We start from the raw sequence: 17,084 nt of genomic DNA, 5'->3' as shown, positions 1-17,084 counted from the left end.
AGATCTACACTCTCTCCCTACACCACGCTCTCCCGATCTGAGAGAGAGAGAGAGAGAGAGAGAGAGAGAGAGAGAGAGAGAGATAGAGAGAGAAGAGAGAGAGGGGAGAGAGAGAGGGAGAGATTGTTTAAATGACAACAAAGCGGTTCAAAACTGCTTAATAGGTACCTACTTACCAACATCTATTGAAATATCCATCAAAACATATGTACTTACCTAATATAAATACCTATCTACTCTTACAGTCATGCTCCAAAAGTGGTAATGTTCAGATACTCACAAAACTCAAAACTTAATCCATTGGACAGAATTAATGTGTGAAAACCATGGGGCCTTGCTTTATGCTTATGGATGGTTTTCTGCTTAAGTTGTCCAATTGTTTGTCAGTTGTCTGTTGTCTGTTCTCTGTTCATTAGTTCCACTCATAACTCCTGAACAGTTACATCTAGGTGAGTTAGTCCGCTTTTGATGAACTATGAAATCAACCGAAAATTCTTTTCCTCTTCGGTTTCAGAAAAATGCAGATCTCCTCTTGGTATGGAAGAGGGAACAATTCCTGACCATGCCATCTCTGCCAGCTCCTCCTACGAACTCAAATCTGTCGGACCTCAGAACGCAAGGTAAGAATTTGGATCCTTTTGACGGAATTGATTGTTTCCTGCCTCGGTGGTGTAGTGGTCAAGGCGCTCGCCTGGTAAACAGGAGGGCTCGGGTCCAATCCTTGCCGGAGCATGATTTTTATTTCTCTTTATTTAGAGATAATTTTTTCACCTAATTCAGGAGCGCGGTAGAGCTCCGACCAGCCAACTCAATCAGTTTGACAGCGCTACTAAGAGATATACATAGACCAAGTAGCCGTTGTCCGTTGTCAGGTATTTGTAGAGGAAAATATTTAAGGCATTGCCCATCCGGGAACGGAAAAAGTTTGGTCAAAAAACTTCCGAATTGACCGAGATTCGAACTAGCACTTTCGAGTTGAAAGTCAGTGCTCTTCACCGCTCAGCCACCAGCGTGGGCTTTTTTTTTTTATTTATTTCTTTTCTTTTTTTTTTAAGAGGTTTGACAGAGGGAACTGTAACTGCTATGGTCTTATCGTCCCGAAATCGAAGAGAGGAGGAAGACAGGATAGGTCTTCTTCTTCTTCTTCTCTCCTTCTCCTCCTCCTTCTCTTCCTCCTTTTCCTCCTTCTTCTTCTCTCCTTCTTCTCCTCCTCCTTCTCTTCCTCCTTCCCCTCCCCCGCCTCCTTCTTCTTCTCTTGCTAATCCTCTTCCTTCTCCTCCTCCTTCTCCTCCTCCTTCTCTTCCTCCTTCTCCTCCCCCTCCTCCTTCTTTTTTTTCTTTCTTCTTCTTCTTCGCTTGAAACACATGTTTTGTGCTGGTGCATTTGAGTGGAATGAATAAGAAGTTTTATTAGCATTTCTCTACTAGGTAGGTAGGATGGATTTGTTTTTTTTTTGTTTTTTTTTTTTTTTTCTTTTTTAATTTTTTTTCCTACCACACCACCAAGAAAATACAACTTGGACTTGATAAAAAGTTAAAGTTCTTTTTTGATTTTACATTTTTAGTCCGTCCTTCGTTTATTATTACAATAGTAATAAAAAAGGTATAAGGGACGGACTATTGTATTCGCTTCGGTGTCGGTCTGTCTGTCTGTCAGTCAGTCAGTCTGTCTGTCAGTCTGTCCCCATAGAAGGACTTATCCAAACCTGGTCGACCTATATATCAAATTAAAGGTCTTTTTACCAGGATCACGAAAATGGTGGTGTACAATGTTATACAGAAAACCATAAAGCCAAAATTCCAAAAAAACTAGTTTTTGGGGGATTTTTTTCACATTTTCTCACGCAAATGAGCTCTGATCTCGAAATTTGTCGCGACGACCTATGAACTCAAATAAAAGAAAAAGATGAAAAGAAGATGGTACTCATTGAACCCTATGATGTGTTCCCTACATACCCTAACCATGTGTTCCCTACCTCCCGTAACCATGTGTTCCCTACCCTTTCCTAACCTTTCTCTATTTGGCTTTGTGTCAGAGTTTTCCAACGCGTTGCAACGTTGCATGTTCACAGTATTCGACGTCAACTCCCATGTGTTCCCTACCTCCCGTAACCATGTGTTCCCTACCTTTCCTAACCTTTCTCTATTTGGCTTTGTGTCAGAGTTTTCCAACGCGTTGCAACGTTGCATGTTCACAGTATTCGACGTCAACTCCGGTTAAAACGGTTTGATAAACGGTTGATAAAAACGGTTTGATAAACGGTTGATAAAAACGGTTTGATAAACGGTTGATAAAACGGTTTGATAAAGGTTGATAAAAACAGTTTGATAAACGGTTGATAAAAACGGTTTGATAAACGGTTAATAAAACGGTTTGATAAACGGTTGATAAAACGGTTTGATAAACGGTTGATAAAACGGTTTGATAAACGGTTGATAAAAACGGTTTAATAAACGGTTGATAAAACGGTTTAATAAACGGTTGATATAACGTTTTGATTGTCTAGCAATGTTTTCCAACATAATTCTTCATGTTCAAATTCCAGCATCATTTTCTTCACAGAGTTGTTGAAATTTTAACATATTCTTCAAAGGAAGTCTTGTTCAAATGTTCTGTTCTTGAGTTTATACTGTTTTTTCTGTTTATTTGACATCAATGCAGTCAGATTTGATGCTTTTGCTGTACTTCACAACGTGAACAGTCTTTTTTTGAAGTTCTTTGTTCTTTTTGTAGTAATTTTAGTTTTGTAGAGACTCTTGATGTTTTTCCTCTTTTGTAGTTGCATAACCAACCTCAGTGGTGCAGTTGTTAACGCGTTGGACTTTGGATCTGGAGGTTGGTGGTTCAAGTCCAAGTCATGTCATGAAATTTATCTAGGTGAAATAATCAGGGAACGATGTTTGTGACAAGCATTTAAATATGCTTAACACAATTAGAATTCCTTTTGTAGTTGCATATTCGTTATGTCAATTTTGGCAGGGATTTGACATTTTGAACTGAGTTCAGGTGCTTTAACCTCGGTGGATTGTGTTTGCAGTAGTGCTATTATTTTTAGACTTCCTTTTTATTTCTTCTTTTTGTTCACTTTATTCACACCACGTGCCACTTTTTCTCACTTTAACCTCACCTAGCCTGAGTGGGGCCGGGAAAGGCCAGCAGCACGCGATCGCCTAGATGACCACCTATTCGGATACCAACCACGTGTAACGTTGCTCAACTTCAGTGAATCATGGGCAACTGGTGCATTCAACTTGCTTCAGAGAGCTTTACTCGCGAAATATCCGCCTAATCTAGCTCGAGAAAAGAAAACTAGAAAAATACCTACGAGAACAGGAAAAAAGCGCCATTATTATTTTTTCAGCGTTTTATGGCCGGGAAATGTCTGCGCTCTGCGCTCGGTAATGACATAGTTTTTGCGCGCCTCCTAAGGCTTCATCGCCCCCATGAAAATCTCCATCGCCCCCCAGGGGATATCGCCCAGGTTGGGAAACACTGTTCTAGATGACCACCTATCCGGATAGCGGATACCAACCACGTGTAACGTTGCTCAACTTCAGTGAATCATGGGCAACTGGTGCATTCAACGTGCTTCAGAGAGCTTTACTCGCGAAATATCCGCCTATAATCTAGCTCGAGAAAAGAAAACTAGAAAAATACCTACGAGAATAGGAAAAAAGCGCCATTATTATTTTTTCAGCGTTTTATGGCCGGGAAATGTCTGCGCTCTGCGCTCGGTAATGACATAGTTTTTGCGCTCTCTTTACTTTTTCTCCCCACCTCTTATCTCTCACTCCATTTCACTCTCCTCCTCCTCTTCCTCCTCCTCACAGCCCTTCCCTCTCTTTTCCCTTTTTCTTTCTCCCTCCCTCCTCTCCCTCTGTTTCTCCTCCTTCCCCTCTTCTAAGTCTAGGATGTGGAAATGATGTTCCAAGTAGTAATTTTCCCATTTTCAGCCACTTCATACACCCTCATAAGATGTACTGATAAGATAACCAGTGCAGGAGGTTCAGAGAGGGAACCAGGGAACTGTTAACCCCCAAGATCTTATCGTACCGAAGAGAGAGAGAAAGAGAGAGAGAGGGAGAAAGAGAGAGAGAGAGAGAAAGAGAAAGAGAGAGAGAGAGAGAGAAAGAGAGAGAGAGAAGACAGGATAGGAGAAAGCCAGCTGATCCGAGAACAAATACCGTCCTTGATTTTCTGGTAGGCTCTTATCCTAAATGTAATCCACCGTGGGTTCGAATCGAACCCGCGATATAGCGCTTACAAGGCAGATGCGCTACCCTCCATCTGAATATTAGGACGGAACATGATTTTCTGAACTTTAGTGGAGAGTCGTCTCCACCACTAATGAAAGAGATAAGTATAGAGTGGATAACATTGAAGGTTTCAGGTTTCCTATTTAAGATCTTCAAAAGATTTGTTTTTCCCTTCTCCTCCTCTTTCTTCTCGGAAGTCTTCTTTCTTCCTCCTTCTCCCCCCCTTCCACTTCTCCTTCTTCCTCCTACTCTTCCTCTTATTCCTCCCACTCATTCTCCTTCTTCCTCTTCTTCTCTTCCTTCTCATACTTCTTCTTTTCTTCCTCTTCCTACTTCTTATATTTCATTCTTCATCTTCACGTCGGATTTATCTCTAATCCATTCCATTAGACTTTTTCTTTTAAGGTTTCCCTCCTCCTCCTCCTCCTTCTTTTTATTTTCCTCCAACTTCTCATTCTTTTTATTTTCTTTCACCTCCTCACTCCCAATTCTTCTTTTTTGTCTTTTTCTTCTTCGTCTTCTTCTTCTTCTTCTTCTTCTTAGTCTTCTCATTCTCCTCCCCCAGGCTTTTTTTATTCTTCTCTTCCTCCTCCTCCTCCTCCTTTGTTTCGTATTATTTTTCCACTTGATCCATTCTCGATTCGGTTTTTCTCTCTTTCAGATTCGCCTCGTTCTATTTTCGCTTTGTTTGGATTTTAATCTCTCATGGGTATTTGCGCTTTTGTTTCTTTTTCCACGTTTCCGATTTATAATTCCCGATGATTTTTGTTCCTCGGTTTTTAGAAGAAGGATAAGGTAGACAAGTACGATATTGGAGTCTTCTTGATTCCTTTTAGTAGACTCACGTAGGTGTTTTGAACAGGGAGAAATGAAATTTTCTTTGATAACTTCAAAAAGATTCACATTTTGTATTTTTTTGACAAAAATTTATTGACAATTCTCTACAAGTCTGGACAGAAAACTCCGCAGATTCCTATAGTGCTGTACTAAAGCACTGAAGTCGTGATCTGATAAAACGAAACAACTTTAAAAGTAAGCACCTATTTATTGTAAAGTACCTACGTTATGTATGTAGAAATGTAGAAAGGTATCAAAAGTACATAATTCGAGAGCTTAAGACGCTGTCATTCAAAAGTTTAAATTAAAAAATACTTGGCAAGTTAAAAAAAAAAAAGCTCAAGAATATTCCTCGAACAAAGCATCTCGCGGTTGTGGGAAGAAAAACAATAACATTTTCAATTCCGTTCTCATAACTTGTTTTTGTTTTTCCCTCGGAAAAATTTCTTCTTCCTTCCTTTCTTCCTCTCCTCTTTCCCTAACAGTTCAGGACACCTTTGACATTCCTGTATTGTCTTTTGGCATTTTGGCAAGGAAGAAGGAAAAGGAACTGATGAAAAAAAGGAAAGGAAGTGATGTGAAACCAATAAGTAGGGAATGGCGGAAAACAGGAGAAAAATAGAAGGAAAAGGAACTGATGAAAAAAAGGAAAGGAAGTGATGTGAAACCAATAAGTAGGGAATGGCGGAAAACAGGAGAAAAATCCAGAGAAACGAAACGTAGAGATGATGAAAACGAAGAAAATTGAAAACAAAATGACAAAGGAGGAGTTAAAGAAGAAGATATAAGAAAGTAGATGTACCTAGATGATGGAAAACAGCAGAAAGATCCATGTAAACAAGAAGTAAAAGATGAATAGAGCTGAAGAGAATGGAAAACAAGAGGAAGATGAGAAGAAAGCTCGGAAAAAGTTCAAAATTAACTTTGTTTGTTGCTTTTTGTTCGAATTAAAAATAAATACCGTACAATAATGATCAAAGAGGGCGCTTAGCGATGGAAAGCTGAGGTTAAAAGGGAGGGGAGGGAACGAGTAGGGAAGGGAGGGAAATGGACTGGAGGTGGGGGAGATGATTTCCCCAAAAAAGTATTTGGGGGAATTGTAACCACAGGGCTGAAAAGAAATTAAATAGGAAATGTGGGCATTAAGCAACGTCCCCACTTCGATCTACCTCGCTTGAAAGCTTGAGACAAACACGTCCGCATTATAAACTTGATATTATCTACCTATTCCAATGAATATCAAGAAATACCTAAGAAATTTCAAAATATTCAAGAAATCCTTGGATATCTAGAAAAGAATATCAAGAAATCCATATTAAAAAGTTAGAACTTTCAAGGGTATACACAACACTTGGTAAAACAAATTAAAATCAATAGGGGAAAATGAAAACAGATCGCTTTTTTTTTATATTATCAAGAAATCCTTTGCAAAATCTCACCTACTGTACATGGCTTGCAATCAATGTTGATCGACTTTTTTTTTAAGAGTTTTGACAGAGGGAACTGTAACTGCTATGGTTATTATCGTCCCTGAATTTCAATTCTAAATCATAGCACTATCTATTTTAAGTACCCACCTTACGATTTCTCTGAACACAAATAGATAAATATCGTAAATGTAAATATAAATTTCGTTGGATATTTATTCTAAATTCAATCACCACATTGTAATGCCCTCAATACAAAATTACACAAACCGTGGGCGTGGGGTACGTTTTCGCTGAAAATGTACAAACATTCCCATGTTTTCGCTATTCGAGCAATGTTCAATTTGTAGGAAAATGAGCATTTCTACAATATACCTAACATGTGGATAACATAAATAATATGTTTCAATTGGGTTCGCCATAAATAACACACTCCTTTGTTGATTGTACCGTCTCCAAATGAAAAACTATTTCAATTTGTTTGTTTGTCTGACTAGTTTTCCTCTCCTCCTTCTTCTTCTTCTCTCCTTCTCCTCCTCCTCCTTCTCTTCCTCCTTTTCCTCCTTCTTCTTCTCTCCTTCTTCTCCTCCTTCTTCTCTTCCTCCTTCTTCTTCTTCCCTTCTCCTCCCCCGCCTCCTTCTTCTTCTCTTGCTAATCCTCTTCCTTCTCCTCCTCCTTCTTCTTCTCTTCCTCGTCCTCCTCCTTCTCCTCCTCCTCCTTCTTCTTTTTTTTTTCTTTCTTCTTCTTCTTCTTCGCTTGAAACACATGTTTTGTGCTGGTGCATTTGAGTGGAATGAAGAAGTTTTATTGTATTAGCATTTCTCTACTAGGTTGGGTATGTTTTTTTTTTTTTTGTTTTTGTTTTTTTTTTTTTTTTTTTTTTTTTTTTTTTTTTTTAAATAATTCAAGGAGAACCTAAAGCGAAAATCGAGTTTTGAGTAGAGCGATGAAGGACCAAGATAGGAGACAGCCGGCCGTTCAGAGAACGGACCTTATCTGTGATAAAATCCAACCCGGACGGAAAATGAATCCGCGACCTAACGAAGCAGACGCGCTAACCTCCAAGATAACTTGGCTGGCGGGACTGATTCTCAACAACATTCCCGCAATAGAAAAGTCGTTTTACTAATAATGAAAAAAAGCCTCGTTAGAATCAGACCTTTTTCTATAAAAGTCGTCAATCGTTTCTTCCATTCCCATCAATCCCATCTGGTGTGACAAACTCGGGCCATATTTCGGCCATTCAGGGAGCCCCTCCATAAATCCTCTTATAAATCCCCATTAATTAAAATTCGCCCAATTTCATCGGCGGCAAATTTTTAATTGCCTCGTCAAGTCCTTAGATTCCGACTTTCCGAGGTTCCATTTGTGAAACATGAGGGAATTCGGGAGAGCTCCCTTGAAGATTAAAGTCCGAAATAATGGACTTTAGGGGTGTGGCGTGAGGTTCCCAATAGGGGAAGCCTAAACAAATATGTATACAGAATGCTGGATCTGCTCTGCTGGTATGTAGTCTTGTCTGCTACGCACGCTCAGACCATCTGACGAACCGAGTGACTGACATTAAAGAATTTATACATATTTCTGGACATGGTCTTTACTTGACTGGAGTGGATTACGGACTGTCCCCTATCTAATAGACGTTAAAAAACAAGACTACAGATAAAAGGACTCGTCTGTCCTTTTATCTGTAGTCTTGTTTTTTAACGTCTATTAGATAGGGGACAGTCCGTAATCCACTCCAGTCAAGTAAAGACCGATAAACAAGAATACAGACATGAAAACATCAATGGTACCCATTTGATTGTTTGGACAATGCTGTCTACTAGGGGTGGACATCAATTAGTTCGAAACATAAATAGTCAAACAAACATCTGTTTGTTCAAACTGTTTGCTAAGGCAGGATCAATTTGCCTGTCTTGGGTAGGAAGTTGAAACGAATTTGACTAAATCATTAGGGAGCTCTAGTGCCCGCCACTATTCAGATCATCTGACAGACGGCGGTTCGTCAGACCGTCTGCGCGTACGTGGCGGAAAAAGCTTGAGACCGCGGTCTCTCGGACGGTCTGACAGACCCAGGTCTCGAGCTTTTTCGTGACCACACACGTAAACATTCCTTTATCTGCAAAATATCTTCATCTCTTCAAAGTCACAACCTGTCTGTATTGTACTTGAGGTGCTATTCAGAATTTAGGTTATCTAATCACCTGCACTATTTACGGTAAGTGATGAGTTTGTAAGTAAGTATTGGATGAGAAAAACAACCCGTTAGAGAGGAAAGGGCGGTGTTTCCCTAGCTTCCACCAATTGTACGCTACTCATTGAATCTTCATTTGCATTTCAGAGTCCTTTCAGTAATGACGGCAAAATGACAAACGGACAGCAAATTAATTTACGAAACAAGTGGCTGGGGAGCTCGATTGCTAATTTGCTGTCCATGAATTATAGCTATCATTGAAAGCAACATTATCGTTAAAAGTGGACATAGAGTACTCACGAATGGTTATAGTGGGTCCACTATTATTATAACCATACATTGGTGGTTGATTTATCGCAAACACTCCAAACAGATGAAAATAGCCTGGTCTGTCCGCTGTGTCCTGAATATCTGCAACCATACATTGGTGGTTGATTTATCGCAAACACTCCAAACAGATGAAAATAGCCTGGTCTGTCCGCTGTGTCCTGAATATCTGCCGGCCATAATCTCTCTGAGGAGTTAGGTGTACCTGTCAGGTCTACCTGATAGTAAGTGCGGCTGGCCTTAGGTCTCAATTTTTTTCCGCCACACAGTTCGGACTGCCTGAGTGTGAGTGGGTAGCCTTAGAATTTCATCTCATACACTAATGACACCCACCCATCATACAAACAACGCATAGAGGTTTATCTTCCAAATGCCTGATCAACAAGCTGGGCCTGTCCCTCCGGGAATTTTTTAGCCCGTAGTTTATTCGATCGAGGTTAAATAAAATCAGTACCTATGTACCTACCTACCTAATTTGTTTAATATTCAGTTTATTGTTATTATTGATTTGATTTTTGATTTTACTTTCATGTAATGATTTAAAATCAAGACCCTTTATTCCTTTTAATGTTTCCTAATAACTACCAATATAATGTTGAAGTCACCCATCCATTTTTTGACCTTGCTCGGCGTAGCTTAACATAGTTGACGCTAAAACCGGTTTTAATGATCAAAAACTTTCTCGCTTTGAGTTCATATAGGTCGTCGCGACAAATTTCAAGATCAGAGCTCATTTGTGTGAGAAAATGTGGAAAAAAATCCCCCAAAAACCTTTTTTTTTTTTTTTGTTTTATGGACAAAATTTGCACCACCACTTTCGTGTTCCTGGTAAAAAGAGCTTTAATTTGATATATAGGTCGACCAGGTTTGGATAAAGTCCTTCTATGGGGACAGACAGACAGACACCGAAGCGAATACAATAACCCGTCCACTATACCTTTTTTTATTACTATCGTAATAATAAAGGAAGGACGGGCTGGTGCTATTCAGTCATACGTAGGTAATACATATCTGATACCTATGTACATAAGTAAAGTACCTCCCTACTCAAAGGTCATTTGCCTGGGCTAGGTACTTAGGTTTCAAGTTCCAACACCCATTTCTTAATTTTATTATTCATTTAATTTCCCGATCACGTACCAAACTTTATTAATAGGTGGTAGGTATGTAGTATGTACACAATTTGACCACACGAAATAGTTCTAAAGGCTCCAAGGGCTTAGGGTGGATGCGGTAGATGTTAGATGATTAGATGCTGGAAATTAGACGCCGGAATAAACGTCCTCTAGTGGTTCCATTTCACCCAAAGAGTCTGGCATTATGAATTTATGACAACTGCTTTAGAATTCTAAATCATCCCCTGAACAACGCTCGTACATCATAGAGGAATTCCAAGTACCATTGTATCATACATGTTAACAGCTTTAATGGCCTTTCTCAGGGCCAGCCACAGCCTCGTTTAGTGTTTCACCGCCGTTTTTTTTTTTTTTTTTTGCGGTCTGTCAGGCGGTCTGAACGTGATTGGCTGGTCTTCTATGTACTTACCTAATACTCATGTGCCACGTTCAATACCTATACTTACCACCATCGCCTGTTTATAAGATACCTAGTATGTACATACCTTCTTACATAATATGTAAGAAGGTAGGTATGCGGCCAAATGGAGACGACATGCACTCACGCAGATCTCCTTGCGACAAATGAGAGGGCAATTTACGTCTCAAATTACTGGGGAAGAAAGATTTGATGAGAAAGAAGAGGACACGGAAAGTAAGTGAGTACATAATATGTACCTGCCTGCCTTTTACCTACCACTCGAATGTAGTTAGCAAATATTTGACCTTTGCTTGTGATGAGAGTATAAACAAGAATACACTATACAGACATGAAAACATCAATGGTACCCATTTGATTGTTTGTACAATGCTGTCTACTGGAGGTGGACATCAATTAGTTCAAAACATAAATAGTCAAACAAACATCTGTTTGTTCAAACTGTTTGCTAAGGCAGGATCAATTTGCCTGTCTTGGGTAGGAAGTTGAAACGAATTTGACTAAATCATTAGGGAGCTCTAGTGCCCGCCACTATTCAGATCATCTGACAGACGGCGGTTCGTCAGACCGTCTGCGCGTACGTGGCGGAAAAAGCTTGAGACCGCGGTCTCTCGGACGGTCTGACAGACCCAGGTCTCGAGCTTTTTCGTGACCACACACGTAAACATTCCTTTATCTGCAAAATATCTTCATCTCTTCAAAGTCACAACCTGTCTGTATTGTACTTGAGGTGCTATTCAGTCATACGTAGGTAATACATATCTGATACCTATGTACATAAGTAAAGTACCTCCCTACTCAAAGGTCATTTGCCTGGGCTAGGTACTTAGGTTTCAAGTTCCAACACCCATTTCTTAATTTTATTATTCATTTAATTTCCCGATCACGTACCAAACTTTATTAATAGGTGGTAGGTATGTAGTATGTACCTACCTGAAAAAAGACTAGAAGTTTGCAGCAAACACCATCTTTCTCTTCTTCTTTGCCAATCCTTTATTCCCTTGCAAATGCCATTATGAAAGAAAAATGTGAGAAAAGGAATGTGATAAATTCAAAAGTGCATTGCGAAAAGTACTAAATTGTCTAATTCCGAATGCTTTCAATCATCAGGCGTCCGTTCCAGCTCGAATGCGCTTCAAATTTTAAGCAGAGCTGAAAAAAACGTGGACAGTGCCGGGCATTGAACCCAGGACCTATGAAATAAAAGGCCTATCCTGTCCCAAAATGCCCTCCGATCCTTTCCTGTCCTTCCCTGCTCTGTCCTATTCCATCCCACTATCCTGTCTTATTCTGTCTGACCCTGCCCTGTACTTTCTTCCGTCCTACCCTGCTCTGTCCTGTCCCGCAATGCCCTCCAGTCCTATCCTGTCCTCCATGATGTGGGGTGGAAGGTGGACCCCGAGAGGTTTCTTGCTGTCACCACAGTTCTAACTTTTCTTTTCATTTGTTCAGTGTTGGGAACTTTGTAAATAATAAATTGCTCCTACTATTATTATGCTAGATGCTGGATCTTACAATAAATTTCAAAGTACCTACCTACCCTGTGGTAGCTCATGAATCAAGTCTGCTTGTCTGGAGACCCCTAGGTATTCCTTATGAATGTTTTTTTTTTTTTTTTTTTTTTTTTTTTTTTTTTTTTTTTTTGGTTAAAAAACATCACAAAAATCCCCCCCCCCCAAAAAACAACACTTTTTTTTTTTGTGAGTAGAAAGCTACTCACAAATGTCGCTCCCCGAACAATACACAGTCCTGAATTTTATGACATGACTTGGACTCGAACTAAGTACCTGCTAACTTCCATACCTAAAGTCCTCCACGCTATTAACTATGCCACTGAGGTCGGATTCTTCATGTCCTGCATAGGACTGTGTATTAATTGCATTTCCCAACTCTGCAATTTAGATTTGCATCCAAAATTGCATTTTCTGATTTTCTCCCAAAAATGCTCAGAGATATCAAAGAGAGAATACCTTTACATTTACCTACTTAAAATCTCTCTTTCTCTGTTTTTATCTCTTTTCTTGTAAGAGAGAAAAAATTCTCTCTCCTTTTCTTCTCTAGTTGGGAAAGAGAGAAAGATTTTTTTTTCCTTCCTTCTCAGTTAAGCCTGGTGAAATATATGGAATATTATAGTGGCATACCAACTTGGTAACATGTGTTAAGGGTGACACCTGTCCCCCTCCCTATCCCCCTCTCCCTCCCTTTCCCTCCTGTCCTTTTTCACCTCCCCTTCAACCCCCTCCCTCCCCTATGCAACCTTCAACCTTCGCTTCGGTGCGAATGTCATGTAAATAAAACATAGGATTTCACTTTTTCTCTCTCTATCCTCCTCCCCTTCTCTTTCTTTTTCTCCTCCTCCTTTTCTTTCTTTTCTTCTCCTCCTTTTCTTCTTTTTCTTATAGGTAATATTTCTACATTCTTTCCCCGTTTTTTGCACTTTTGGGAGTTTTCCAGTTTCCCCATACTGTGTTCTCCCTATCCTTTAGCCTGCATTCTCGCTTTATTAAACGTGATCCCCCCCATCATCCCTTTTCTTCTTTCCTTTACCTCTTCGTTCTTTGATGGTGGGGGAAGAAGAAGAAGAAGGAAATGATAAGATTGAACAGAAAAAGGAGGAGGTGATGGAAAGGATGAAATAAGAGCAGCTTGAAAAAGAAGGAGGAGGAGTAGGAGGAGAAGAAGAAAAAAGAGGAGGAGGAGGAGGAGGAGAAGAAGAAGAAGAAAAAGGAGGAGGAGGAGGAGGAGAAGAAGGAGGAGGAAGAACTAGAAGGGAGAAAGAAGAAGAGGCAATTTGGAAAACAAAAACAAGGGGAACAGTTAACAACAAACGACATGTTTGAAATGCATTCAAAATAACAAGCTCTGTTTACAGGGGGGTAATAATAATAATAATGATTGAAATGACAGCTCCTCCCCCGTGATAAATGCATCTGAATGTCACTACAAATATTTTTCTTTTTATTAAAAAGCATATCCCCATCATTCACGGGGAAATCTTCTTTTCATCAGCTTGCGTATTCAATTTTTGATTCCTTACTCTGTTCCCCTTTTTACTTTCCTTTTATTTCTGTTAGGTATACGGTATACCTTCTTTTTATACTTAGGTATTCCTTATCCTTTAGTTCCTTTACTACGGTAGTTATACAGAGTAAGATTATTTTTACAAGGTTAAACGCTTTTGCTGGGTCTATTAATGTCCATTTTTTCCTCCCTTTCTTGTTTTTCTTCTGTTTTTCCTCCTCCTCCTCCTCCTCCTCCTCCTCCTCCTTCTTCTTCTTCTTCTTCTTCTTCTTCTTCTTCTTCTTCTTCTTCTTCTTCTTCCTTTGAAGTTCCCAACTAAAAATTGCTTACAAGAAAATCACCAAGGACATCAAGTCTTAAATCTTCCTGAAAGGTGATCCATCTTGTTCCTCATTCTCCTATTAAGATTACCCTTCAGATTTCATTAGAAAGTCAAAACAGAGGTCTGCTATCCCCGATTTTAAACATTTTGGGATTTTTCGGCTGGAGGAAATCCGTACATTTCTCCCTCACGGAAGTTTCTGTTGACATTAGGGATGATGGATTTGTTCTTTTTCCAAGATTTATGATATTTTTACACCACAACGTGTGGGAATTTGGGGAGTTATTTTTGGAATCTTTTCAGACTTCCGTCTTCTCTTCAACGCCAACATTATACCTGCCTCGGTGGTGTAGTGGTCAAGGCGCTCGCCTGGTAAACAGGAGGGCGTGGGTTCAATCCCAGCCGAGGTATGGAAGAGAGAGAGATAAAGGAAGAAGGGAGAAAAAAAGAAGTTGGAAAATCCGTACAAATCTGTCTCACCGTATGAAAGTTTAATGGGTCCCAACAGGCAAGTTTTGAAATCGTACAAAAAACGGTGAAAAATTCTGAATATGCAAAGGTATCCGTACGTACGATAAAGGGCAGGGATGTCCAACTTGCGGCCGAATTGTGTGGCCCGCGGCAAGCTCCCTTACAAATCTGTCTCACCGTATGAATGTTTAATGGGTCCCAACAGGCAAGTTTTGAAATCGTACAAAAAACGGTGAAAAACTCTGAATATGCAAAGGTATCCGTACGTGCGATAAAGGGCAGGGATGTCCAACTTGCGGCCGAATTGTGTGGCCCGCGGCAAGCTCCCTTTCTCTAATAAAAAACAATAAATTATTTGTTAATGTGTATTGAATACACGCCCTAGGTACTCGTACACTTGAATTTAGACCCCGCTACGCCAGAATTCCAATTCCGAACAAGATGTGTTGAAAATGAACTTTATAAAAAATACCTAAATTTTTCTAAAAATTTCGTCCGCGGCGTTATGGTCACCAGCACAAGTTGGCCCATGCAGTTCAAGTTTAATACTCCTGAAGCCTGAACAGGTACACAAGGGGCAAAAAAAAATATGATATCTAGTGCCCCTCCCTCCCCTCCCTTTTCCCTCTCTCTCCCCCTCCCCACCTCTACCTATCCGTCTGTCTTTACGGCACTTTTATTGCTTTATGCATAATATATTTGCCAGTTTTGAGTTGATATTTGCCCCTCCAAATACATAAAGTGACATGGGGACCTGACGAAGTTTCTCTCTCTCTTCCTTCTTTGCTTTATTTTTTTAGATGTTATTCTTTTTCTCCTCCTCCTCCTCCTCCTCCTTCTACTACCTACTCCTCATTATCCTCTTATTCTTCTTTTTCTTCTTCCTCCTTATCTCCTCTACTCCCTCTCTTTCTTCTTCTTTTTCTTCTCTTCCTACTCCTCCTCCCTTTTTGAGACAAAAAAATAAAAATATCTCAAATCTTGATGCAGACAAAAGTTCAAAAGACACCTCTGGGAGTGGCAGAATCATATTTACAACTTACAACAGACCCTCCAGTTTACTCTTAAATTTTCAAAGAGATATGGATGGTGTTGAATTAGAGTTCTAATGTAGTAAGAAAAGATCACTTTGAAAATAGAACATTGGAACAAATTTATTTTGTGTAGACTCACCAGAGTGAAAACCAAGACTGAGGATTGAATCAATTCCCTCTAGCCAATATTGGATATTGGAAAACCGAAATACACTGGTTCGAAACCACCATCATACACAACAATATTGACAAATAAAAGATAGGTATGATTTTATTTTAAGTGTACGAGTGTAAAGCTTCAAGTATTGTGGCTATATGCTACTACCGATCAATACAGTAAGGCCAAATAATCAATATGACTAAAGCAGAAGCAGTTTTTGCCATTTTCTCCCCAATTCTGATGATGGCAGATTAGATTCTTCGGTATAGTGGTGAGGCTACTCAAATAATTGACTACTTAAGTAAGTGTAGAAAAGTTCTTTTTTTTTGTAATCAGTTAGTTTTTTGTGCCTTTCTTCTTGTTCGTCTCACTGTTTTCAGTTTGTATGTTTCTGTTTGATTTTTCTTTCGCGGGTTTTCTTTTTTACTTTTTGAAATTTATTTACCAAGTACTAGTTAGCCTCTTTTTTAGTTCCATTAATTTTTCCCCCTTAGTTTTGGTATATGAGGCAACCTTCTACTGCGAAGGTCATTTTTTTCTTATTTTTTTATTATTATTTTTTTTTTTTATGATTTCTATTGGTTGAAGAGTCTCAGGATTTTGACCAGTGGCTAGAGATACCTAATTATTTATTAATTTATTTATTACCAACCCTAGCATCTCGCAAGTTGGAACGTTGGACTGGCAATCTAAGGGGCTGAGTTCGAGACCTCAGAGTGAGTTTTTTTGTGTATGAAGGTAAGCAAAACTCTTCTTAACTCAGAAATAGAAAGAGAGAGAGAGAAAAAGAAAGGAAAAGAGAAACAGAGAAACATAAGAAAGAGTTAGAGAGAGAGACAGACAGACAGACAGAGAGAGAGAGACAGGGAGACGTAGAAAGAGAGAAAAAGATGGAAAGAGAAAGATAAGATAGAGGGAGAGAAGAGAAACAGAGGAAGATAAGAAAGGGATAGAGAGAAAAGAAGGATTATATAAGAACGAGAGAGAGAGAGAGAGAGAGAGAGAGAGAGAGAGAGAGAGAGAGAGAGAGAGAGAGAGAGAGAGAGAGAGAGAGAGAGAGGAGAAGAGAGAGACAGGAGAAGGAGCGTAGAAAGAGAGAAAAGATGGAGAGGAAAGAAATCCGTAATAGAGCTTCTCACCTATGAATGTTTAATGTCCAACAGGCAAGTTTTGAAATCGTACAAAAAACGTGAAAAACTCTGAATATGCAGAAGGTATTTCGTGAGTACATAAAGGCAGGATGTCCACTGCTGCCGATTGTGTGGCCGCGCAAGCTCCCTTGCTTTTAATGAAAAAAACAATTACATGTTAATTTGTTAATGGGTGTATTGAATAACACGCCCCTACACTTGAATTTAGGACCCCGCTACGCCAGTATTCCAATTCCGAACAAGATGTGTTGAAAATGAACTTATAAAAAGTATACAGCCAGCCGGTTAGATAGGGCTTGTAGTTTGTGTATGTGCTGTTTGACCTCT

General features: G+C 39.5%; 1 protein-coding gene across 1 annotated transcript in view; it reads left to right on the top strand.

Annotated features, from left to right (window-relative positions):
- Nucleotides 1-17,084, top strand: part of LOC103509786 (discoidin domain-containing receptor tyrosine kinase B-like) — a 108,824-nt gene that overhangs the window by 36,625 nt on the left and 55,115 nt on the right. Inside the window, exon 2 of the mRNA XM_026824043.1 lies at nt 515-620. Coding sequence (XP_026679844.1) covers nt 515-620 — 106 coding nt within the window. The remainder of the gene's footprint in view (nt 1-514; nt 621-17,084) is intronic.

Source organism: Diaphorina citri, unplaced genomic scaffold, assembly GCF_000475195.1.
Source record: "Diaphorina citri unplaced genomic scaffold, Diaci psyllid genome assembly version 1.1 scaffold530, whole genome shotgun sequence".
Lineage (NCBI taxonomy): Eukaryota > Metazoa > Arthropoda > Insecta > Hemiptera > Psyllidae > Diaphorina > Diaphorina citri.
Note: the sequence above shows the minus strand (reverse complement) of the source record. Positions and strands in the feature narration are given on the sequence as shown.